We start from the raw sequence: 23,732 nt of genomic DNA on the forward strand, positions 1-23,732 counted from the left end.
AAGACCTAAATAGACATTTCTCCAAAGAAGATATACAGATTGCCAACAAACATATGAAAGGATGCTCAACATCACTAATGATTAGAGAAATGCAAGTCAAAACTACAATGAGGTATCACCTCACACCAGTCAGAATGGCCATCATCAAAAAATCTACAAACAATAAATGCTGGAGAGGGTGTGGAGAAAAGGGAACCCTTTTGCACTGTTGGTGGGAATGTAAATTGATACAGCCACTATGGAGAACAGTATGGAGGTTCCTTAAAAAACTAAAAATAGAACTACCATATGACCCAGCAATCTCACTACTGGGCATATACCCTGAGAAAACCATAATTCAAAAAGAGTCATGTACCACAATGTTCATTGCAGCTCTATTTACAATAGGCAGGACATGGAAGCAACCTAAGTGTCCACTGACTGATGAATGGATAAAGAAGATGTGGCACATATATACAATGGAATATTACTCAGCCATAAAGAGAAACGAAATTGAGTTATTTGTAGTGAGGTGGATGGACCTAGAGTCTGTCATACAGAGTGAAGTAAGTCAGAAAGAGAAAAACAAATACCGAATGCTAACACATATATATGGAATCCAAAAAAAAAAAAGGTTATGAAGAACCTAAGGGCAGGACAGGAATAAAGACGCAGACGTAGAGAATGGACTTGAGGACATGGGAAGGGGGAAAGTTAAGCTGGGACAAAGTGAGAGAGTAGCATGGACATATATACACTACCAAATGTAAAATAGATAGCTACTGGGAAGCAGCTTCATAGGACAGGGAGATCAGCTTGGTGCTTTGTGACCACCTAGAGGGGTGGGATAGGGAGGATGGGAGGGAGACGCAAGAGGGAGGAGATATGGGGATATATGTATGCATATGGCTGATTCACTTTGTTGTACAACAGAAACTAACAGTATTGTGAAGCAATTATACTTCAATAAAAATCTATTATTAAAAAAATGACTAAAATTACAATTAGTTAGGGATGCCAAAAATAAGATGTAAACTGTATCATTGATAAATTTCAAAAAAAAAAACCAAAATCACACAGTTTGTTCTGGGACCACAAGAGAAATTAAATTAGAAGCAAACAATAAAATATCTAGATAATCCTCTACCGAAAATTAATGTATTTCTAAACATTTCATTGATCAAGGCATTAATCACAAGGGAAATGGGAAAATATAATATTTGTAATGGATAATGCATATACAGCAGCAAAATTTGTGGGGTACAGCTTAAAGCAGAACTTAGAGGGAAATTTGTAACTTTAAATGTCAAATAGAAGATTGTTAAGGTAGAAACTTAATCAATATTAAACCAATCTAAAAGAGATAAGTAAATTTTTCTCCAAGTAAAAGGAAGGAAATAAGAATGATAGGAGCAATGAAATAGAAAAGATAAAACAATAGAGAAAAATTTTTAAATGAAAAGTTAGTTCTTAGGAAAGATTAATATAATTGATAAACTCTTAGTAAAATGAATGAGAGAGATTGAGTGCCAATATGATGAATGATTAATGAAAGAGGGACTATCTCTCCACATCCTATAAATAAAAATGAAAATTATAAACATTTTTAGGCCATTAAATTTGACAATTTAAATGAAGTAGACAAATTCCTGGAAATGTACAAGTTATCAGAACTGAGAGAAGAAGAAATAGAGATTTGTAATAACCCACTATCCATCAGATTCAAATCTGTGTCAAAAACTTCACCACAAAGAAAAGTCCAGGCCCAATGACTTTCACTGGTTAATCAAATATTTAAGAAATAATACCAATTTTATACCAACTCAAAAAAAAAAAAGCAGAGGAAGGAACATTTCCTAGCTGATTCTTTGAGGCCAGCAATAATCTCTTATAAAAAAATGTCTGACAAAGACAGTACAAGAACTAAATTTACAGATCAGTATCATTCATGAACTTAGACATTAAAATCCTGAACAAAATATTAGCAGATTGAATCCATCAGTATATAAAAAGGACAAAACATCCGGAGCAAGTGAGATTTATCCCAGCAGTGCAAGATAAATATATCATTTGAAAATTAATCAAATTTACCATATTAATAAAATAAAGTAGAAAAAGCATATTTGACAAAATTCAATACCTATTTATGATCAAAGCTCTGAGTAAGCTAGAAATAGAAACTTCCTCAATCTGATGATGAAAGATATTTACAAAAAACCTCCAGCCAATATCATTTTTAATAGTGAAACAGTATTTTCCCTCTAAGATCAGAAATAAGGCAAGGATATCTGCCACTTCTATTTGGTGTTGTACTGGAGATCCTAGCCAGTTTAGTAAGATAGATAACAGGCATAAAGGAAGAAATAAAACTCCTGATTTGCAGATATGATTATTTACATTAAAAAATTCTGAAGAATCAAATGACAAACCTACTAACCTACTAGAACTGGTGACTTAAGCAATGCCTCAGGATACAAGTCAATATACAAAAAATCAACTGTATGTCTATATATTATCAATGAATAACTGCAAACTTTAAAAATTGAAATAGCATCATTTACAACAGCATAAAAACATAAATAGGAATTTTAGGAAAATATTGCAAGCCCTTGCAAAGAAGATAGATGACTGGTCACTGAAAACTACAAAAGTTTAGTGAGAGAAAAAAGACCCAGATAAATGGAGCAACATAACACAGTCATGAATTTGCAAACCTAATATGGTAGATATTGGTTGTCATGGAATTGACCTACAAATTCAAGTGCAATAAAAATCCGCTTCCTCCTGTGAAGCTGACAAAAAAATGTAGCTCATGTGTGCAACTGTTTCTTCAAGATTGAAATTACACTCAGGGCAAAAATAACTGAATTTAGGGCTTACCTCTTTGGATTCTCACCCTCTTCTAGATTCCTGCTCCACAGTTCCTCAGTATATTGTAATTCTTAGATAATTTTAAGATGTTTTCTTGGTTTTGTATATTATCCATTTTTAAATTTGTCTTTGATAAGAGTCAGTTTCCTAGCTCCATTACTAGAAAAAGTCTCCATCTATTTTTTCTATCATTCAATTAGAGAAAAAAAACCAATTTTTTGAGCAATTATTGTGTGACAGACACTCTTGAGCACTGTACATGTGGTGGCAAGCAAGACAAAGTCTCTGTCCCTAAAAAGCTCCCGTTCTAATGGAGGATGTGTTCATGTTTCTATTCAAACTGCTTCGGGAACAGTGGTTGTGAAATGCATGAACTTTAAGCAAATGTCAATCTCTGCCTTCTGAGGGCTTCCATGGTGAGTTAGAACCTTATGCAATAGGCTCTTAAACTCCAGCACCTTGATGAATTGAGGACCAAATAAAAGTCTGCCCAAAGCCTGGATAGGGAGAGAGCTAGGGGGAAAGTATCTGAGATGGTAAGTGAGGGGCTAACATTTTAAAGATGACTAGAATTTTACCATATGACTGGCAAAGATTCGAGAAGTGACTTTGGAGGAATCTGTGTTGTTGTCTTTTCTATCCCACAGAAACTCCAAGGGCAAGCCTCCGAGACGAAGCTTTGAAAGTTACGGAAAGCCCTGGACTTTAACCAAGAGCGAAAGGGAACACTCAGGCTCTAAAGCCATCATACCAGAGCCTGTTGAGGAAACCACCAAACCAACGATACCACCCTAGGATGCTGTTAGACAGCCGGTGCCCACCAAGCCGGCCTTTGAACCCACCCAGGCACCCACCTCAGAGGCCAGCAGAGAGGCCACCCTCCAAAGTGCATTGCCTACCTTGGAGGCAGATGAACCAACAGTTCCCTCTGTGGAGGACCCTCCTCCTGAAACAGAACCTGAAAAGCACCCCTACTATTGAATCCTCCCAATAATCCTCTTTTATGATGGTTTCCACCACATCCAGCATGTCCTTCTCCTCCTTTGGGCTGTGTTCAGAGAAGAATTAGCCACAACTTGCCCCTTCTTCTTCTTCCTCTCTGTGCCCCAGGGTGACCTGATGGTAGAGAGGGGTCAAGAGAGGAGTGCAGCAGATCCCGGAGGCTCTCAGGAAAACCATTTTGGTCTAGCCTTCATCTCAAGGGCATGAGCAAAGGGAAAAAAGTTTTGGTCTTGGAGCTGGAACTGGTTGCTCTCTGGGTGTCACAGGATTTGTCTCATCCTAACCTTCATAACATTCCCCACTAAAGGAGTGGCTGTGGTGAACATCAGCATGTAAATAACGGCAACCTCTCAGGAACTCGGAAGGTAAGTGATGCAATCTTTAGACCCTCTGTGGTCACTCAGGCTGACAAAGGCTAGGGGATGAGTGCCAAAGTGAGTCAGAGAAGGAGAGGTGGCATGGGCACGAGTCGGGGGTGAAGATCTCATCCCACACGCACATCCTGTCGTACAGTGTGCAGTGGGTGCTGCCTAATAGCTTGTCATTGGCTGATTCCCCAGTGGGGTGATAAGCATAATCCCACGTCCATCCAAAGGCATTTGGTCTTGAAGGGAAACTAGAGCTGAGAATACCTGTCTGGGAGCCCAGCGTTAGAAGCAGCAAGTTGTGTTCTACTATGTGCCCATCAGGTATTCACACTCCTCCAGGGCTCATATTCCCCTGTATATGATGGTGTGTAGGGGCAGACACCACAGCACCTTCCTTGTGGCTCAGATTTATCCCGGGCGGACTGTGGAATCATGTGAACATTGGTGGGGCAGGGCTGCCTCAGGTGGCAGCATTGTCATCCCAGAAAGCAGGGCTGTCTGGTTTGGGGCCTCCATTTCACCAGCCAGCCCCTCCACCTCCCGCACAGGCATCTGGAGAGAACAGGAATAGCATTCCCTGTGGAGTGGTTTGTCACCTACATGCAGGTGACCCCAGACCCTTGAGTGTGTGAGGGCAAGTGGAGCTGGGCTGGCTGTGCTGAAGTACCAGGGGGGCCTTGAGGACAGATCACAAACATGCCAACATCTCCCCTGTCATTTCTCTAGGCGCTCATCCCAGCCACAGCCCAGAAGGATGCCCACCCCCAGATCACACCTTCCCTGTCTGAATCCCCCACCCCCGGACCTGCCCAGGTCATGTCCAAACTTGTATGTTCCATCCTGGTCACAAAGTAATATTTTACAGGCACCCACTGGACGTAAGGATTCATCCCAAGGCAGCATGGTTCCTGAGGTTCTTGGAGGTTTCTTGATGAGCCAAGGAGATGTTTCTGGCAGGATGCAAGGGCCACTCTTGATCCACTGGCCCTAGGTAAGGCCCAGAAGCTGGTCCCCCCTCTGGATCTCCAGCCCATCCACACTTAGGTCACTGCCTCCCAGGGCTGCATCCCCTCAGCCTGCCCCAGGCCCAGCCAGTCCTTTAAGCACCCCCAACCAACCCCCAGACCAGCTTGACCCTGCACGCACAGACCAAGGAGACAGTTCTATAGGCCACTCCCCCAAAGGGCCCTGTCCTATCCCCACACCCTGCCCCTCCCCCAGCAAAGACACTACAGGGCCAGAAGATGGAACACATGCTTTATGCCTGAGGTGATCAGGGGAGCCTCGAGCAGGGGCTCAGCACTCACTCACACTGTAATATATAAAAGTGGTCCGTCTCCCTCACCCAAGCTGAGGCTCCTGGACTTAGGGGAATTAAGCCAGTCCCTTAGGCTTCAGAACAATCTTGGTTTGGTTGTTCCCAGCATGAAGAACTAGGTAGTCCTCTTGGTTACCTTTCCTGGTGGTGCACAGAAAGTCAAAAGAGGTCACATAGTAGGGCTAGTCTGAGATAAGAACGGCACCCAAGGAGCACAGGGTTTTACAACTGGGAAGGCCACAGCAAGCCAGGAGTAGAACCAACCGGGTGCTTCAGGGGTGGATGGAGGGGAGTTCTGCATCCCGGCAAGGCCGCTGCACCGGAAGGAGGGTCAGAGGCCACGATGGTACGGTCAGTGGTGGCCAGCCGGCCCAGCCTCCCTGCCTCGATGGCAGAGGTCTTCCCCCGGCGGCAGAGGTAGCTGATGGTCCTGAGCCAGCTGCTGCCTGGAGAGCAGGCACAGAGCCAGCACCACCTCCCCGCTGTTCACTTGCCACTCCTGGAGCCCCGCTGTTTGCTCATGGCCGTGAGCATCTGGCTAATATAGGAAGTCAGGAGGTCATCCATCTTGTAGCCCTGGAAACAGCAGCAAGAAGATAGATAAGCAGAGCACAGAGTAGGACACGGCCGCCCACTCAGACCCAGAACACAGCTCCCAGGAAACTGCAGTGGACAGAAGCCCAGACAAAGGCAGACCCTGCCTACCCTCTGGACTTAAGTCTCCCCAGCCACACAGCTGAAGGGTTAGATTCATCCAGCCAGACATCTAGGGCTCTAAGCTGTTGCGACCTCACATTAAGGTGCTAATTTGTGGGTCCCTCAGTTGAAGCTGCAGGGGAGCCCGCCAGGCCTGGAAGGAAGAGCTCTCACCAGTGACGTCTCACAGAGAAGTTTGCTCCCGCGCACCAGGTTCCCAATGGTGATGTGGAAGTAGGTGTTGCCGCTGCTCCAGTTGGAGATCTTGGTGAACGGGTGAGTGGTCAGGATGTCCTAGGGGAGCAGAGAGTCTGAAGCTGCACGGCCTGGACTGTCTGGCCTCACTCTCCTCAGCTCCAGCCCACAGACACCACCCACAGGAAGGACCTCAGGCTCTCAGGCGAGAAAAGGAGCAAAGAGTAGAGCCCAGCTGTGCCGTGGAGCTGCTGTGGGAAGCAGATGCCTTCCCCCTCCAGGCCTTGGGCGGGACCAGCTGGTGGGACAACCAAGGAAGCCCAGGAGGCCGTCAGGTGTATGGGGCCCGGAACTGGAAATCTGAGAGCCTGCAGGAACTGAAACTGTGGTCCCAGATGAGATGGTCCAGCAGAGTTGGAGGGGGGAGACAAGAAGACACAGACTTGGGGAACACGGTGTGTGTGGGCTGGGTAGGGAAGAAGCCCAGGGAAGTGCCTGAGAGGGAGACCAAGGGAGATATGAGGAAAACCAGGAAAGTGGGCACATGGAGCCAAGGGGAAGACGGTGGTCATTGCCCCCTTCGCCAACAGCCCCAGTTGTACCCTCCTGTGTCAGTGGTAGGACTTGTCTCCTGGCCCCCTTGGTAGGAACTGCTCAGGCCCACAAACCTGAGCAGCAGTTACCCCAGTAGAGCCTCCCACCCTGACCAATGTGGACAGAGAGCATTCTGGAAGGAGGAAGTAGTTGGTAGTATCCAATGATGCTGAAAGGCCAAGCACTAAAGAGTGATTGGATTTAGTATCGAGGGCTTTGTTAGTAACTCAGAGAGCAGTTTTGATGGAGAGATGAGAGGTAAGGAAGTAGACACAGCAAACACGGTCAGCCTCTCAAGATGTGTGGCCAGGTGGGTGGATGACGCGAGGATGGTGGTGGCCGATAGGGTCTCTTGGGGTTTGAGTCTGGGGGGCCTTTGTTAGAAGTGCAAACAGAGAAGCCCACCCCCGCCTGCTCTTCCCTGTCACTGCTCACCTTGGTTCTGGGATCAATGAGGCTGACCCCGTACTTGTTGATGGCAATTAGGAGAATCTCAGGAAAGTTTGGCTCTGTAGTTTGCTAGTTAAAAGAAAAAAGCCAGAGACATCAGGTGGGGAACCCAGAGCAGGAAATATTATAAACATTTGGAGCAGGAGTGAAGCCGCCCCCAGCTGGGCTTAAGTCTAGCTCTCCTGCTGCCTGCTTGATACCAGGGGTGCAGTGGTGCTCGTGGTCCTGCCACGACCTCGTGGTTTCTATCAGTACCTCTGCTGGGCCCTCAGAGCTACCCCAAATCCCTTCATGGGTCCCCAACCAGCCCGGCAGCAGTTTCAGCCCTTCTGTCCTGCTTCTCTAGGAGTCCCTGCTATTGCTCTCTCTCAGCCCTGAAGCCTCTCATCTTTAAAAAGCCGCCTTGAACCCTACACCTGCCTCCAGGTGTACCTACCTACCTCTCTCTTCGTTGCACAGCCAGGCTTCTCAAAGGGCCCCCCTCCCCAGTGTGTAGCAAGGCCATTCCCCCCTCTCCATCCTGACCTATCCCCTCACCCCAGGCACTTCACCATCCTCCTGCCTCTGGTCCTGCCCCTCAGATCCATCCCCACCCTGAAGTCAGAGTGGGCTCTGGCCCCATCATCCCTGCACAAAACCCTCCAGGCTGGGCACCACCTGCAGGAGGAACCCTATCCGCCTCTCCTGCTCACCAACCTGCTTCTTACCGCAGCCTGCTCGCCTCACACCCCACGCCCATCCACACTCACCCACTCACACTTCCTGCCCAGGCCTGAGCTCTCACGCCTCTGGGTCTTTGCTCGTGCCAGGCTGTCTGCCAGGAACCCTCCCCTCAGGGTCTCCCTGGAAAGCTCAACGTGGCCTCCTCCAGGAAGCCTCCTCAGCCTTCGCAGTCTGGTTGGGCCTCCCAGGCTCTGCCACCCCACTGTCACGGTGCAGATCATCCTGCATTACTCTGGCCTTTGTACCCATCTGCCTCCCCTGCCAGGCTGAGATAATGGCCCCTCAGTGTCCCAGGACTAAGCCCAGGGCCCAGTACTTAGCTGAGACACCTAGCTGGGACAAAGCTGAGGGCCATTTCCTCCTTTCCTTGGCAGGCAGGTGGCAGAGACCACTGCAGTTTCCCAAAGTCATGGGGAGGAGTCTCTGTGCCATCTGGTTCCCCCTCGTCCTCTCTGAGAAGCACCCACCCACAGCATACCTTCACCTCGAAGAAGGCTGAGCCGAAGGTGGGCCACTTGAAGATGAGCTTCAGGAAGGCCAGCTTGGCCTCCTCCTTGGACTTCCCTGCGTGCTTGTTGAAATAGGCGACGATGGACTGCAGGGGGCGGGGGGGGGGGTCAGAGTCCCCTCCCCTGCCGCTCCTGCCCCATCTGCACTGTCGGCAGCTGTCATGGGCCCTGGAGGGCCAGGTATAGGATGGGGGTCCTGGAGGCTATGAAGCCTCCCCACTTTTACCAGTTAATGGACTCCTGACAGCCCTTCCCTCCCCAAAGCAAGCAGGCCAAACAGTATCAAAATCCAGTCACCATGGTAACCAGGACAGGGCAAATTACTGCCAAGTGGCCGGCTGAATTTACAGGGACCACAAGAGACACTTCCCTGGGCTGCTGTCCAGCACCTGCCCCCTTGACCCTGGGGTACCCAGAGAACCATTCAGGGGGCCCCAATTCCCACTGTCTCCCCCATGGTCACCCGCTTCCAGTCGTCAGGTGAGATCTGCCGGATGAGGTCCTGGGGCACCAGCTCCCGTAGAAGCTTGGGGATGCTGGGGAAGTAGGACTTGTCCTCCTCAAACTTGGCCCTGTAGATGAGTGCCCCCAGCTGCAGCACTTCCTCCCGCGTGCACTTGTGGTAGCCTCGGAGATACTTGGGCAACTCCTGCCAGAGACAGAGCAGGTCACAGGCAGTGGAGGCACCTGGAGGAAGCGGGCTCCTTCCCTTAAGCACCCCCCACCCCCACCCCCCCGCGAGGCCGGGTCTACTGCTTTACCCCACATTGGGCCCACCTGCTTCCCCAACCTCAGCTGACACTGCTCCCCAAGGGGGGAAGGCACAGTACAGGGAAACAGCATTATGCCGCACAGATTCAGCGCTTTACAGATTTAAAGCAGAGCCAGGTGTGAAGATCATCTCATTTTCCCCCATAACAGTCCAGTGAGGTGAACAGCCCCATTTCAGAGATGATGAAGAAAGAGGGACCAGCTGGGGTGAGTGACTGTTCCATAACCCTAACCCCCCAGGCCTGTCCTTCCTTGGGAAGAGCCTCTCAGGCTGGCCTCCTCCTGCTGTGTTCCCTTGAGACCCACTGATTTCATCAGCAGCACCAGCCCCATCCCCACCTTGATCTTCCAGACCCAGAACCAGAGTAGCTGAGGATGAGGAGCTGACTGAAAGCAAAGATGAAGCCTCTAAAGAAGGGCCAGCACTGCCCACAAGCTCCTGGAACCTTACATCTGTCTTATCCACTATCATCTGAAGAGTAGGGAAACCAAGGATGGCCTGAGGATACACTGCAGATCAGAAACTATCCACCAACCTTTTCATCTACTCACCCATCCATCTATCCCTCCAGCTATCCACCCACCCACATTATCTCCCCATCCACCCACCCACCTGCCCACCCATAAGGGTGTACCTACCGACATCAAATTCCGATTAATTCCCCCATTTGTCCATCCATCCATGTACCAACATCCACTCGTACATTCATTCACCATTCATCCTTCCACCCAACCATTTAGTGAGTCACCAATTCACCTATGAACCCATCCATCAAGCCAACAAATATTAAGCATCTACTATGGGTCAGGCCCTTTAAGCAACAACATATACCCTCCCTACTCTCATGGAACTTGTAGTCAAGGACAGACATTATTCATCAAACCAATGTGTAATTACAGCCTTTGAAGGAATTGTTCTCAGTACTATGAGAGAATATAGCAAGGTGACCCAATCTAGTCTGGGGGGCAGGGAAGACTTCCCTTAAGATAAGATGATTGAATTGACATCTAAAAACTCAGTAGCTGAGAGAAAGAACCAAGGGAGGAGCATTCCAGAAGAGAGGCATTACGAAGGCACATCTGAGAATCTGAGAAAATGCGGCTGGCGTGAGCTGAGCAAAGGAGTGTTGGTACAAGGCAATGGGAAGCCACTGAGAGGATCATGGTGACCACCCTGTGGAGAATGGATTGAAGACAGATGGAGGAGATCAGAGAGAAGGTTATGGGCTTCTTCCAGATGACAGAAGATGGTGGACCGACCCAAGTTGGTGGAGGTGGTGATGGAGAGACGTGAATGCATTTTAGAGATATTCAGGAGGTAAAGTCATCAGGTGAGTGATTTGGGACATGGGAGAGGTCTACGCTGCCTCAGGTTTCTGCCTTGGGGGAGCTGGTAGTTAACGGTGCCACCTGCTAAACGGGCAACACGGGGCAAAGGGGAAAGGGGAGAGGAAGATCCCGGGTTTGAAGGAAGGCGGCCCTTCTGGCTCCCAGGCCAGGGTTCTCTCTACCAGGGCAGCCGCCTTCCCCACCACTGGCGCCCCTCCCAGCATCCTGGTCTGTCTGTCCCACAGAACGGTAAATGGCCGCCTCAGAAGAGACCACTGAGTCTGCAGTCCTGAAGACCTGGAATCAAACCCCAGTTCCATCAGCCCTGTGATCCTAATTACATCACTTGATCTCTCTGTTTCTCTGTAAAATAGGAACAACATGCCTCCTTCTTGGGGTTTGTTGGGAGGACAGAATGAGTACAAACTGCCAGACACATAATAGAGGCTCAGCCTGTGAGCCACCCTGCTGGCTTCCCGCAGGCCCATGCCTTTGCTGGAAAACGTTTACAGACCCAGGTGTACCAGCAGAATCCCAAATTCAGAGCATAGCCCCTCACCAGGGGAAGGGCCTGAGAGCTCAGCCCGAGGGCTGGAGGGTTGGGAAGGAGAAGGATCTGAGGTCGGGCCGCCTCCGGAGACCCCGGCAGGCATGGCTTCTGGTCCATGCTGTTGCCCCGCCCCTGGCAAGGACAGCAGGCAGCCCCAGCAGAGGGGCTCTGGGCAGCTCACCTGGTAATAGTGGAAGATGGAATCGGCCATGGGGTCCTTCCCTGGCACCGTGGTGGTCCACAGCTTCTTCATGAAGAACACTTGGTAGGTGAGCGAGGGCATGATTCCTGCAGCAGAGGGCAGTCGGTCACCCAGAAGATCCCAGCACAGAAGGGTGCCCAGCCCAGCACCAGACCCGGAGGAAGGCCTAGCTCGGGCCCCACCCAGGTGGGCCTCAGGTATGGCCCTGAGCCAGGACCTGCCGGCCCCAAGCCTCAGATGATCCCAGGACTCAGCCTCACGTTACCATCCTTAACGGGCCGTGCTTTCTTTATCCAGTCCGTCAGGTGTCGTACAAAGTCGAAGAAGAAGTCATTCTCAGGGACGCTGATGACCTAGGGACATGGCCATTCTAGTCCACTCATTTTAATTTGAGCAATACTGAGTTTTCTGACTTTCCCACCCAAGGCCTCCCTGGCAGCCCCTTCTCCAGAAGAACTGCTCGCAGCCAGAGCGGGTGTCCGTGTATCAACCCCGTCTTGCCCCGACTGTGCCTGTTGAGTGTGTCTGTCCAGTGACAGTGACTCCCTTCAGTCATTCAGCAAAGAGTCACTGATTGCTACCCTAGGACCCTGGAAAAAAGGCCGAGAAAGGGGCCCAGGCCCTGCTTTGGACATTCTCTGGTATCCGTGTCCTGTGCCTCCCACAGGCTCTAAGCCCCCCCTGGGTCCAGGACCTCACTGAGATCACCTCTGGGTCACAGTGTCTGGCACAGGGACAGACATGAAGTGAGGAGACGGGCATGGATGCACAGGGCACTGTGGGTGAGCGACAGGGGGGAGCACCTGACCTGCCTGCAAGGGTCAGGGAGGCCCCCCATGGGAAGGGGCTTTCAAGCTGGGCCTGTGACTCCCATGGACATAAATGGGGCGGGGGCCAATGTGGGGTGAAGGCAGGGGCCTGTGCTTCAGAGTCAGACCTACCTGGATCTGAGTCCCTGCTGTGGGGCCTGAGATAAGTCACTTAACACTTCTGAGGCCAGGTTTTGTGGTCTACTAGGTGGGGATAGTCATCCTCCCTTCAGGGGCTTTTTCAGAGGTGAATTGACCTCAGCCTGGCAGCTGAGGGACCAGTCAAATCAGCTCTGGAAAGTACACGTGTATTGGGGCAGGGTGAGGAGCCTAGTGCGTCCAGAGCACAGAGCGCTCCCAAGAGGTCTGTGGCCAGGCTGTGCAGTGCCTCAGAGGAGAGAGATTTAGGTACAGCTGCTGCATGTAAGGGGGCCATTGCAGGTACGTAAGAAAGAGACGGGCACGATCAGATGCCGTGCGCAAGAGCGCCTCTTCCTCTCCCCGTCCCTCCTTCTCTCTGTCCCCAGCCCCGCTGCCCCGTGAGCTGCCAGGGCGCCAGCAAATTTCCCATGAGACAGACCAAGAGCAGGCAGATAAAGCAATCAGTGACCCCCCCAACCCACCTTATCTGCAATTTTGACAAAGAGGCTGAATCCCTCGGAGGACTTGAGGAGCAGCCGGGCGGCGATGTTCTGGCAGAAGTCCTTGGCCTTAGTGCTGGACTCCACCTCGAAGGCCTGGGGGAAGGGGTGGCGGGGAGCACTTGCTTGGCTCTGGCAGGGCCTCTCGCATCCCCGTGGCTGTGCCTGCAGCTAGACGGAGCCCCCTCCCATGCAAGACACCCTCCTTCTGAGGGGGGCTTCCCCAGAGCTGGGCATCATGCTTAAGAAAAGGAAGAAGTATAAAACCTACTATGTATAAAATAAACTACAAGGATATACTGCATAACACAGGGAATATAGCCAATATTTTATAATAACACAGGGAATATCGCCAATATTTTATAATAATTATAAGTGGAATACCACCTTTAAAAATTGTGAATCACTGTGTTGTACAGCTGACACTCATATAATATTGTACATCAACTAAACTTCAATTAAAAATAATTTTTTTTTTTAAAAAGAAAAAGCAACTCCTGTCTGGGTCTTCCCAGATCGTGCCCTTCCCAACCCTTCAAGAGGGACTGAGCCTTGGCCTCCAGGGTCCTGGGCCCAGCTGTGCAAGCATGAGTGATGGCAGAGGCCAAGGGAGCACAGAAGGGACAGGGTGATTGGAAGGAGAGAAACCGGAGGAAGGAGAAAGCAGACTCCAGAAAGGGTGAGGAGTCAAGAGCCGGGAAGCAGCCCAGACTGGGGTTGAGAGGGATAGGAGAGTCTGGGGAAGCTTAGACGAGGGAGGAGAGCGATTTGGGGGGTGGGGGAATGCTCCATGTAGCCTTCCACAGGGGACAGGAAAAGATTTCAGGAGTTTTTCTGTCCTTGTGACTAGAATCCTATAGCGGTATTTCTGAGTCTCTAGTCTCTAGACAAGTTTTTAAACTGCTTTTCAAACCGAAAGTTTCAATGTTGGTCTTGTTTATCTGAACGAGATGCTGTGCTGGGATGGAGCAGGGGGTGTAGATCAGGAGCCAGCCTGACCAAATGGGCATGACAAGAAGACATATAGGACTTTTGCCCAGGGGACCAGGGTGGAGGGGACTCACAGGTCAGGTGAGAAGGAAGGAAGGGTTAGTCTGCAGGAGAGTGGGCTCAGGGCAATGGGGGAGGTCTTGGGCTGCAGAGCAGGCAGGCCTGTGCCCAGGAACAGAGCTGGCATCAGGGAGATGACATCAACACAGAGCTCAGCTCAGGGGGAGAAAGCACGTTTCTCCAAAGCAGAAGCTCCTCAGAGAGAGGGAGAGGTGACCTTCTCAAGGAAGCTGATCAAGGAAGTGAGAGGCTGAACCAGGAACCCAAGGGCTCCTGACCCGAGGAGTCTATGGCCTCTTGACTGAGCCCCGACTCCACTGAGGGGCAGGAGGATGGGGGCAAAGGTGGGGGTGGTGGGGAAGGGACATCAGGGCTGCCCCGTGTCCCCGAGGGAGCCTGGTCCTTCAGGGGCGCCCACAGACCAAGAAGCCAGAGTCCCTCACCTCGTCTGTGTCATCGGGAAAGTAGACCTTGTGGAAAATCTGGGTGGTTTTGTGCTGGATGGCCTCCACCTCCACCAGGTGCGGGGGGTACTTCCGGGACCCGTTTCTGAAAACCGGGGGAGGGGGAAGGGGGTCAAGTCAGGAGGCAGCAGATTCCTGGGGCCATGGGGAGCAGAGAGCAGAGGGAACTTTGGAGACAGGCAAACCCCAGTCCTAATCCCCATCCACCACTTCCTACCAGGTGACAAACTCTCAAGCCTCTAGTTCCTCATCTGTAAAATGAGATGATAATGGTACCCACCAAATAGGGATGTGGAGGGGACCGAATGAAGCAAAGGGTACAAGTGGGCTTTGCAGAGTACGGAGTGCGGCCCAGGTGCCTGCCTCCCCAGCAGACTTGAGGGTATGAGAAAATAGCTTTCTGAGCAACCAGACTCTCAAATTGTCCAGAATGGGTACTGGGCACTGCCACCTTTGTCTACCTGGCAGCTGTGGGACCCCGAAGATGGGTCCCAACCCCAAAGATGGGTCAGGACCTCAGCATCCCCAAGGGACTCGTCTCGCAAGCCAGGTTGGCCGGAAGCCCATCCCAGTGCCTGCCACCACGCACTATGCCCACTGCCTCCTCTGCCTCTTGCAGCCCCTGCTGTACCTCAGGGCTTTCTGGAGCCGCTGCAGGCAGTCGATGGCGAGTGGGCAGGGCTTGCGGGACTGCAGGAAGCGCTGCACATGCGGCAGGAGGATGTTGCTGGGCGGGAAGAGCCCTGTGCACAGCCAGAGCAGCTCCCAGCCCCGCTCCTCACTATACCTGCAGGAAGAGGTGTGGTGTCCAGCAGGGCCACCGCGGGCCAATACGCCTCAGCTGCTCACCACGGCAGCACATGCCTGCCCTCATCCCCACCCCTGTCTGAGGACCCACACGGACCCACCCCCCTGACAGCCTGATCCCATTAGTGCTACTCAAAGTCCGGTCTGCCAACCCCACCCCAGGCCGCACACTTACTAGTCAGGTGGAGGTAAGGTGCTTGTGTCAGAATAAAAATCAGCTGTGTCACCAAGCACTCTGGCTAAGATTTTTTTTTTTCTTAGAAAGACTTTCCTATGATGGAAGCAGCTCTTTAACTCGTCTATTATATGAGTAGCACTACGTTAGACCAGCCCCAGGACTCCCTCAGGCACTACTCTGAGCTCCTTCGGTCTGGCAGGAGGGAAGCCTGGAGGGCTTCTAGGAGGAGGTGGCATTTGATCTAGGCTTTGAAGACTGAGGCAAATTCTGATATGCAAAGGAGAGGACAGGTTTTCCTGGCTGTGGGCACAGAATGTGCGAAAAGATCTGATGTATGGTCCAATGGTGGACTTGTATAAGAGATGTAGAGAGTGACACAGCTGGGGAGGGAGTTGGAAGTCTGGGAATAAAGGGAGAGGGTGGGGCTTCTCTCAGGCTCTGAGATGAGCATGTGCCTGACTTCCCCCTCCTGCCATGGTCTGGGCCATCAGGGAGGCGGTGACCCCCTCTGGGGTCCAACACCCCCAGCCCATGAGAGTTTTTAGCCAGAGCTTCTGACTGACAGCCAGCTCAGCCTGAGCCAGGGATGGGACAATTGCTCATGAGATGCACCTGTAGGCAGACAGTGGCATCTGGGCTAGGGAGGGGTATCCAGAGGAGGCTCAGGCAGAGAGCAGCGGGAAATTAGGAGGGGCTGGGGCTGTTCAACTTGTGGGGAGGACAGACTCTGAGGGCTCAGCCACCACCTCTTGGTTCTGGACCCTCTTCCTTGGGCCTTGAGGGAGAGCTAGGACATGAGGGGGCCTGAGGACAGCTTCCTGCTCTGAGTGAAGAAGGACTGTTCCCAGGCAGAGCCAGCTGCTGCCTCGGCAGGGAGTGAGCTCCCCGTCACAGTGGGTGGAGGACCTTTACGATTACCTTCAGCTGTTAGCACTAGGGGGTGGGGGCCTGCCCCTCACCCTCCCACCCTCCCGGCTTACCTGATGTGGTTGTCAGTCAGCTGCTTCAGGATCTGCACGTATACCTCGTCCTTGAGGGGCTCAGCCTTCAGGGCACCCTCGAAGATCTGGTCTGTGAGCTCATTGACGGAGCGCATCCTCTTGGACGGGTAGTCACCCATGTACTTGAGCACGGGTGGGGAGCTGTCAAGGAAGGCTGTGGCCAATCGTGGAACAATGGCCCGGGAGGCAGGCGGCCACACTCTCCAACAGGGTCTGCCACCCCTGATCATGTGGCCCTGGGCCTCAGGCTACTCACCCAGGAAATGGGCATAATCTGCCCACACTGCTCTCCATGCCCACTGCCTGCCCTCTCTCCTCAACTCCTCTGGCCACCTCCTCACTGGCCATCCTGCTCCAGGCCCCAACCCCACTACCAGAGTCCTCACAGCAACCAGAATAAACTTTCCAAATCACAAATCTAACCATGCCACCCCCTGCCCCAGTGGCTCCCCATGGCTGCACCGCAGGACACAGTCCAAGCTTCTTAACAGGCCTTGGGAAACTTTCATCCATCAGCCCACATCTTGGGATTCCCTTCTTGAACTCTAGCCTCTAGCTGTGCTGAGTTAATTTCTGCCCTTGAAACAGCCCTGCTCTGTTTTGCCTCGGGGCCTTTATACATGCTGCTCCCTCTGTCAAGAACATTCCCCACCCATCTCCCCTTTGACTGGCCAAGGCCTACCCAGTCTCCAGCCTAGATATCATTTCCTCCAGGAAGTCCTCCCTGCCCTCCTCCAAGGCCAAGTCAGGTCAATGTGCTGTCGCGTCCCATCACAGCACTGACCCTGATCAGCACATCTCCACTCTCAACCATGAGCACCATGAGGCTAGGTACTGGGTCTGCTCACCGCCGTGTCTCCACACCTGGCCCACCATATGGCACGATATACATCTGTCAACCAAATGACAGGGTGCGAGGAGACAACGGGTGAGGCAGCCCCCTGCACTCTGTAAGGTGCCGGGCACACGGAGGGAGCCGCTCCATCAGCATCCCCCCACGTCTGCCCAGGCCCCAGCTGGGCCCCTCAGAAGGAAGTAAGTGCCTAGACGAAAACCCTAGAGGCCAGGCCCAGCCCAGCCCTCCCCTGCCCTAGGCACCCCCTCCCTGTGGCCCCTGCCTGACCCTCCGTGTCCCCCCCAACCCTCTGAGGGTGCGGATATCGATGAAGGCCATGCAGGCCTCCTGCGAGAGCTCCTCGCTGCCCAGGATCTTCTTCAGCAGCGCCTGCTTGAGCGGCTCCCGCGTGTGGCTCCACAGCCGGTCCTTGCCGCGGGTCTTGGACACCATCACGCGGCTCAGCGTGTGCTTGGGTGGGGGCCTGCACAGCACGAGACGGCCCGCGCTGACGGCCAGGTTGCGAGACTCCAGCCCCATTCCGCCCCGTGTAGGAAGCAGAGCGCAGGGAACCGGCTTCCCTGCTGCGCCGCGTGACCTGGGATGAGTCACCAGCCCTGCCCGGGCCTTACTTTCTCAGCTGACAGATGGAGATACTAACAAGGCTGGCTGTGCCCCGGCAGCCCTGCCCGCCTCCCTGGCCTGCTCGCCCCTGCTTCTCTCTGCTCGCTCTGTTCCAGCTGTGGCGCTCTTCCACCCGGCTCACCCGCCCACCCCACCCCCAGCTTAGCTCAGACACCACTTCCTCCACGAAGCCTCCTCGCCTCCATCCCCACCCCGACCCAGCATCTCCATCACAACACTGGGCGCAAAGAATAACAGCCGCCTGGTCTCATGCCTGTCTCCCCACCAGGACTGTGAGTCGGTGAGGCAGGTACAGCCTTGAGTCAGGAGTGCCCAGGACTCCACCTGGGGTGGGCGCAGTCACAGTATCTTAAACGAAGGAAGGATAAGATGACACAACATGAGAAGCGTCATCTTGACGGACGGAAAGTGCCCTCTGGTTCCCTCTGACCCGGGCCCTGCTCACAGACGGGGACACCACAAAGCAAGCCCACCACGCAGACCACAGGGTAGCAGGAGCCTGCAGCTCCCCGTCCTGGGGCCCTCTCTCCCCTTCCCCCGTCACCTGAAGTAGTCGTAGGAAAATTCCTCCAGCGTGTAGGGCTTGGCGCGCACCTCAGGCTCTGCCGTTCGCAGCTGCAAGAGCCGGATAACGTCCTGCCTCTGGTCGGGGGTCATGGTGACCAGGGCCTAGAGACCGAGAGACAGGGAACTGAGGTCAGGCGCCCCTGGATCTCCACCCCGGGCCCCTGGATCAACATGGTAAAGCCCAGAGCCTTCTTAAGTGGGTCTGGGGGTGGACCCTGTGCCCCATTCTGACCCTGGGAACACCTTTCCTCCTGGGGAGATCTCTGACATTACCACTGCCTCCATCATGCTGGCTTTAAGACCCTTCCCTTGGTGCCCTGTGTCTGAACCAGGTTGGGTCAGTCAGAAAGCCTGGAAAAGGCAGCGGATGCAGTGTGAGAACTGCCCCGTCAACAGAGCCTGGCTCAGGAGCTGCCTGGAAAGCTGGGCTCCAAGTCCTCAGTGCTGGCTCAAGGGGCTCCAGAGGAAGCAGGGCCTCACTTCCCAGCTCTGCCCTCACTGCCTTTCTGGACAGTGCAAGCCCCTACCCCTGGCCCCCATCCCCTAGGCCACTCTTCTCTGATCCCCTACCCCTGGGCAGTTCCTCATCTGATGCAATTTCTAGGTCCCTCTCCACCTGGCATACATTTGATAGTTGCCCCCAACTTTCAGTTTATGGTCCCATAAGACCCCCAGATCATCTTCACAGAAGCAGCAAAGCATGAATCTACTGTAATCCCTCACTCCATTTTATGTGGGAAGAAGACAAGGAGGGGCCAGGGGAGCCTCCCATGCACCTGCCACCCCCGGGCCACATACCACAATCTCCCGCGGTGGCATGGTGACAGTGGGCATGACATACACGCAGTCGGTGGGGAAGTCCCCACGCTGCTTGGTCCTCTCATTGATGCCATTGGCCCAGCCTGAGTTCATGACCTGCTCTCCTGTGTCATGGTCCAGGATGATGAGGTCCCCCTTGGCAAAGCTGAGGAAGCCTGACTCCTCGCCCGCTGGAAGGCATGGGTGAGCAGGGCCACATGGGGGCAGAGAGAGAGGCTGGGTTGGAACACCTCTCTTTGGGTTGATGACCTGTAAGCCTCTCCTCCCCACTGGAACTGAGGCCCTGTCCCATATCTGCTCAGCAGCCGCTCTGCCTCTACCCTGCACAACCCCCCCACACAGACAGCCATCGGAGGGGGCCACTTCCCTGCTCAGAAGCCTTCCGTGGCTCCCCACTGCCCTAAAAGGAATCCCACACTCCTCGACACGCTCACAGGCTTGTTGTTGGCAGATGGCCTTCCTGACTTCTTCTGCCTCACTTTTTGCCCCTCCCGCCTCATCTCGCCCATTCCAGCCGAAACAAACTACCCGCAGTTCCCAGACACACCTGCTCTCTCCAGCCTCTGCTCGGTTCTCCTCTCTGCCCCAAACGTTCTGCTCACACATACGTCCTCCCCGAACCCCAGGCTCCCACAGCCTCTGGGCTTCCCGGGTCACTGCACTATCACAGGGATGGTCACTGTCTGCTCCCACCCCCTCCCCACTGAGGGCAGGGATGGGTTCATTTCGTCTCTTTCTCACGCTCTGCTCAGGACCCTCAAAGGCCTGGGGATGCACAGTCCATAGTTGTTACCACTGTCATCATTTGAAGATGGTGGGTATTGGGGGAACACTGAGGAGGAACCCCTGATCTCATCTGGAGAAGGTGGCAAGTAATAGGTATTTAAGACCAGGGGGAGGAAGGTTCCCCACAGGGCACAGATCGAAGGCACAGGGTTGAGCTATTTGGTCCAGCTGGAACCAAGGGTGTCTGGGGAAGACTGGGTAACAGGCTCTAGTGATCTTGAACGCCAGGCCAAGGCCAGGGCACGTAATCTGCCTAACACCCTGACCCCGGGGACTGGCAGCTCGTGCCAGGAGCCACTCACCAGGGCTGGGGTTGTCCTGCAGGGCCACCACATACTTAGACCTCTTTCGGAGCCCCTCCAGGAAGGTGACCACCAGGTCACGGATGTCCTCAGCATTGCTGGAGGTGAAGGTGTACTCATCCCCCTTGATGGTGGCCAGCGTAAAGCTGGGGGCTACCAGTTTCGCTCCCCTGCAGGACCAACACGGAGAACAGGGCCCTGTCGGGGTCAGTCCTGCCCAGCCCGAGTGAGATGCAGCGCAGCCCAGGTCAGAGCAGCCCAGCGAGAGCGAGACACGGCACTCCCTGAAGGAGACCAAGGCCAGCCCAGTCAGATGTGGCCCAGCCAGAAAGAGGCCGGCCCAGCCAGGGTGAGATGGGGCCAGGCAGCCACAGCTCAGCCTGAGTCAGCCACGGCCAGGCCAAAGTCACACATGGTCCTGGGAGGCCTGCAGGGGGAGCTCACTTCCCCTTTGTTGTCTAATTCCTACTCACCCTTTAAGGCTCAGCCTAGAAACCACTGCCTCCAGGAAGCCCTCCCTGCCCTCCCACAGCCCTCAGCACACTGGCCCCTACTTTAAAATGGCTTATTCGATGTCCATCTCCCCTCCCAAGTGAAGCTGCAAGAGGACAAGGACTATCTTGTCACCACTGCATCCCATGTGCCTGGTCAGAGCTGGACGTGACCCAACCCTGGCCCACATCGGACACAGCCCAGAGACACTCCTACAAGCCCCAGATGGGGGGAGGAGGCACTGCTGGGAACGCCAGTCCATTTCAGGACCCACTCCCAACGTTGCTCCCATGTGCACTGCACTTCTCAGTTTGCAAAGAGCTCTCCCATCGATTATTGTGTGTATTCCTCACCACTGTATTGAAGGAAAGTTAAGACCTCCATTTTAGAGATGAGGACATGGAGGTGAGTCCCATACAGGGCCCTGAATCTCAGGCCAGCTTTTTGTACACGCTCGACCATCCCTGACTGTCCTAACCACCCATGCCCATCTCAGAACAGCCATGAATGTGCTGTAAACACCCGCCCCCACCCCCCACCCTATTGGGAGGAAGGTGCCTGAGGGGTCTGCAGGGTGCAGCACATGCTGCTCAGTCACATGCGAACAGGACAGGCCACTGCGTGTCTCTGCACCTTGGGGATGTCCTCTGTGAGGTTTCCTTCAAAGGTCCCCACGACCGCAGAAAAGCCCCGGGAGCTCTCTCCTTCCCCGTGTGTCTGCCTGTGTCTCCATCTGCCCCTCCTGACTTCAGAAAGTGCTGAATCAGGACCCTGGGTTTGAGTCCCATCCCTGCCACTGGTCTTCATGCGGCTTTGGACAAGTCCCCGCCCTGCACTAAAGCGGGGAGTGGGGGTTGGACTAACCTACTGCTGGACACGGCCATGATCTCGGGGAAGGACAGCTCCAGAAGCACCTGCTCCTGCTCATCCACGAAGTAGACGCCCGTCCAGTTGACGGCCACAATGACGTCGTTCTTAGGGAGGCTGGGGCCTGGGGCAGAGACAGAGGCACTGAGAGGGCACCTGCCCACAGCTGGACCCAGCCCTTCTCGATCCTCATAACCACCAGGGAGGTGGCCAGGGTGGGGTATATTGATGTCCATTTTACAGATGGGGAAACTGAGGCTCGGAGAACACAACCTCCCTACAAGCCAAAACACCAGGTGCGGTGGGAAGAGAGTGTTGGATTAAGGAACTGGGTTGGAGCTGCATCCCTGCCACTGGTCTGTGCAGCTTGGGACAAGTCTCTGCCCTGCGGTATGGTGGGATACAGGGAGGAGTCAGACAAACTGAGCCCCAACGTGCCCTCGAACCTGATATTTGGTGGTTCTGTGAAGCCACCACCAGCACAGGGCCTGGCATGGAGCAGGTGCCTGGTACCAGTGGCCCGAGGTTGGCTAAGCAAGTGGCCTGTGCAGGTTTGTCGGCTGCATCTACTCTCAGCTTCACGGATTCGGCCCAGCCCGTGCTCTGGGCCACCCTCTTCTGTACACAGTAGGTGCTTTAATGATCACAATACTCAGTCAACTGTTCGACCCGGTGTGTTGCTGAGTACCTACTATGTGCCACAGAGCCCTACTGGGCTGCAGGGAGGCAGGACCCACTCAGCACATTGACTTGGAGGCCAAGCAGCCCTGCGGGCAGGAGGCTGGCTGACTGGGGAGTCTGGCTCAGGCCATTCCACTCCCTCTGCCACAGACCAGAGCCATCGAGGGAGGAACGGGAGGCAGGTGGGCTGAGGGGTACCTGAGAACTTGTAGGCTTCGTAAAACCTGGAGAAGAGCAAGGGCCACTTGAAGCGGGCATAGTTGACCACGTCCTCTTTGACCTTCTGGGCATCAGTTCTCCTCTGGGCATAAATCCCCTGGAGGGGCACAGACAGGGACAGGGGACAAAAGACTTGGCACAAGCTCTGTCTGGAAATCAAATGTCCCGGTCCCCAAGTCAGAAGTGGGTCCCAGGCCACCATGTCCTCGTGTACACCATGGCCTCACCCCACCCCCGCAGCCCACCGCCTCCCTGTCACCCCATCTTCCTCCGATTCCATCAACAGCAGTGAGCACTTGCTAGAGAAACATGGGTCCCCCCTCAGGGAGCTCCCGATTCAGCAGAGTGACAAGAAAGCCCACAATCCCAGCTGGCGCATGTGCAAGGCACAAGGGCAGGGATCAGGGAAGGCGTTTGGGGAACAAGAACATGAGTGGCTAAGGATGGGGCCGGGGGGTGCCAGGCCTGACCAAGAAGAGGGAGTGGGAAACCGGTGAGTAGGAGGCAGGTCACACAGAACCACGGGCGAGGCCACCACTGCGAGGCTGGTCTTTTAGTGGAAACTGACAGGTGAACTTGGGAGTTAGGAAGATTGCAGGGTAGAGAAGGGTTGGAGCCTGGAGTGGGCAAGCAGCTGGGGGAAGAATGCAATGCTCCTGGCAAGAAATTAATGCACCGATGTTTTATTATCTAAAAACATTCTGCCGAGCTTTAATAAGAACTTGGTGGTATTGGAGTAGAATTGGAGGGATCAGAGTGAACTCATGATTTTTATCATCTATGAACACAAACATAGATGAAGACATGTGTGTGTGCCAGCCCCTGTGCTGTCACATTTCCATGCACGAAGAGGGCCCAGAAGCAGTGCCATCCCAAGAGCTGTGAGTATTCAGGGACAAGGGGCTCAGCACCTCCAACCTAATCTCAAATGGCTCAGAAAAAATAATAACATGTAAGTGTGCAGAGAAAATAAAAGCAAATGTGGGACAATGTTAACAACTGGTGAGTCTAG

At 53.4% G+C, this 23,732-nt stretch overlaps 1 protein-coding gene across 3 annotated transcripts in view; it reads right to left on the reverse strand.

The window, feature by feature from the left end:
• Positions 1-5,521: 5,521 nt before the first annotated feature.
• The window catches only part of MYO7A (myosin VIIA), an 86,445-nt gene continuing 68,234 nt past the window's right edge, over positions 5,522-23,732 (reverse strand). The window contains exons 31-47 of one of the 3 annotated variants that reach the window (XM_068555437.1): positions 22,700-22,817; positions 21,818-21,944; positions 20,462-20,631; positions 19,353-19,543; positions 18,532-18,656; positions 17,669-17,826; positions 16,487-16,640; positions 15,153-15,308; positions 14,501-14,606; positions 12,990-13,103; positions 11,823-11,910; positions 11,537-11,643; positions 9,169-9,354; positions 8,681-8,791; positions 7,459-7,542; positions 6,409-6,528; positions 5,522-6,114 (exon numbers count right to left, since the gene is read on the reverse strand). In XM_068555437.1, coding sequence (XP_068411538.1) covers positions 6,025-6,114; positions 6,409-6,528; positions 7,459-7,542; positions 8,681-8,791; positions 9,169-9,354; positions 11,537-11,643; positions 11,823-11,910; positions 12,990-13,103; positions 14,501-14,606; positions 15,153-15,308; positions 16,487-16,640; positions 17,669-17,826; positions 18,532-18,656; positions 19,353-19,543; positions 20,462-20,631; positions 21,818-21,944; positions 22,700-22,817 — 2,205 coding nt within the window. In that variant the 3' untranslated portion in view covers positions 5,522-6,024. Of the gene's footprint in view, positions 6,115-6,408; positions 6,529-7,458; positions 7,543-8,674; positions 8,792-9,168; positions 9,355-11,536; positions 11,644-11,822; positions 11,911-12,989; positions 13,104-14,500; positions 14,607-15,152; positions 15,309-16,486; positions 16,641-17,668; positions 17,827-18,531; positions 18,657-19,352; positions 19,544-20,461; positions 20,746-21,817; positions 21,945-22,699; positions 22,818-23,732 lie in introns of all 3 variants that reach the window. The other 2 variants (XM_068555436.1, XM_068555435.1) reach the window with 2 other exon arrangements.

The sequence above is a fragment of the Eschrichtius robustus genome, chromosome 11 (genome assembly GCF_028021215.1).
Source record: "Eschrichtius robustus isolate mEscRob2 chromosome 11, mEscRob2.pri, whole genome shotgun sequence".
In the NCBI taxonomy this organism is placed as follows: domain Eukaryota; kingdom Metazoa; phylum Chordata; class Mammalia; order Artiodactyla; family Eschrichtiidae; genus Eschrichtius; species Eschrichtius robustus.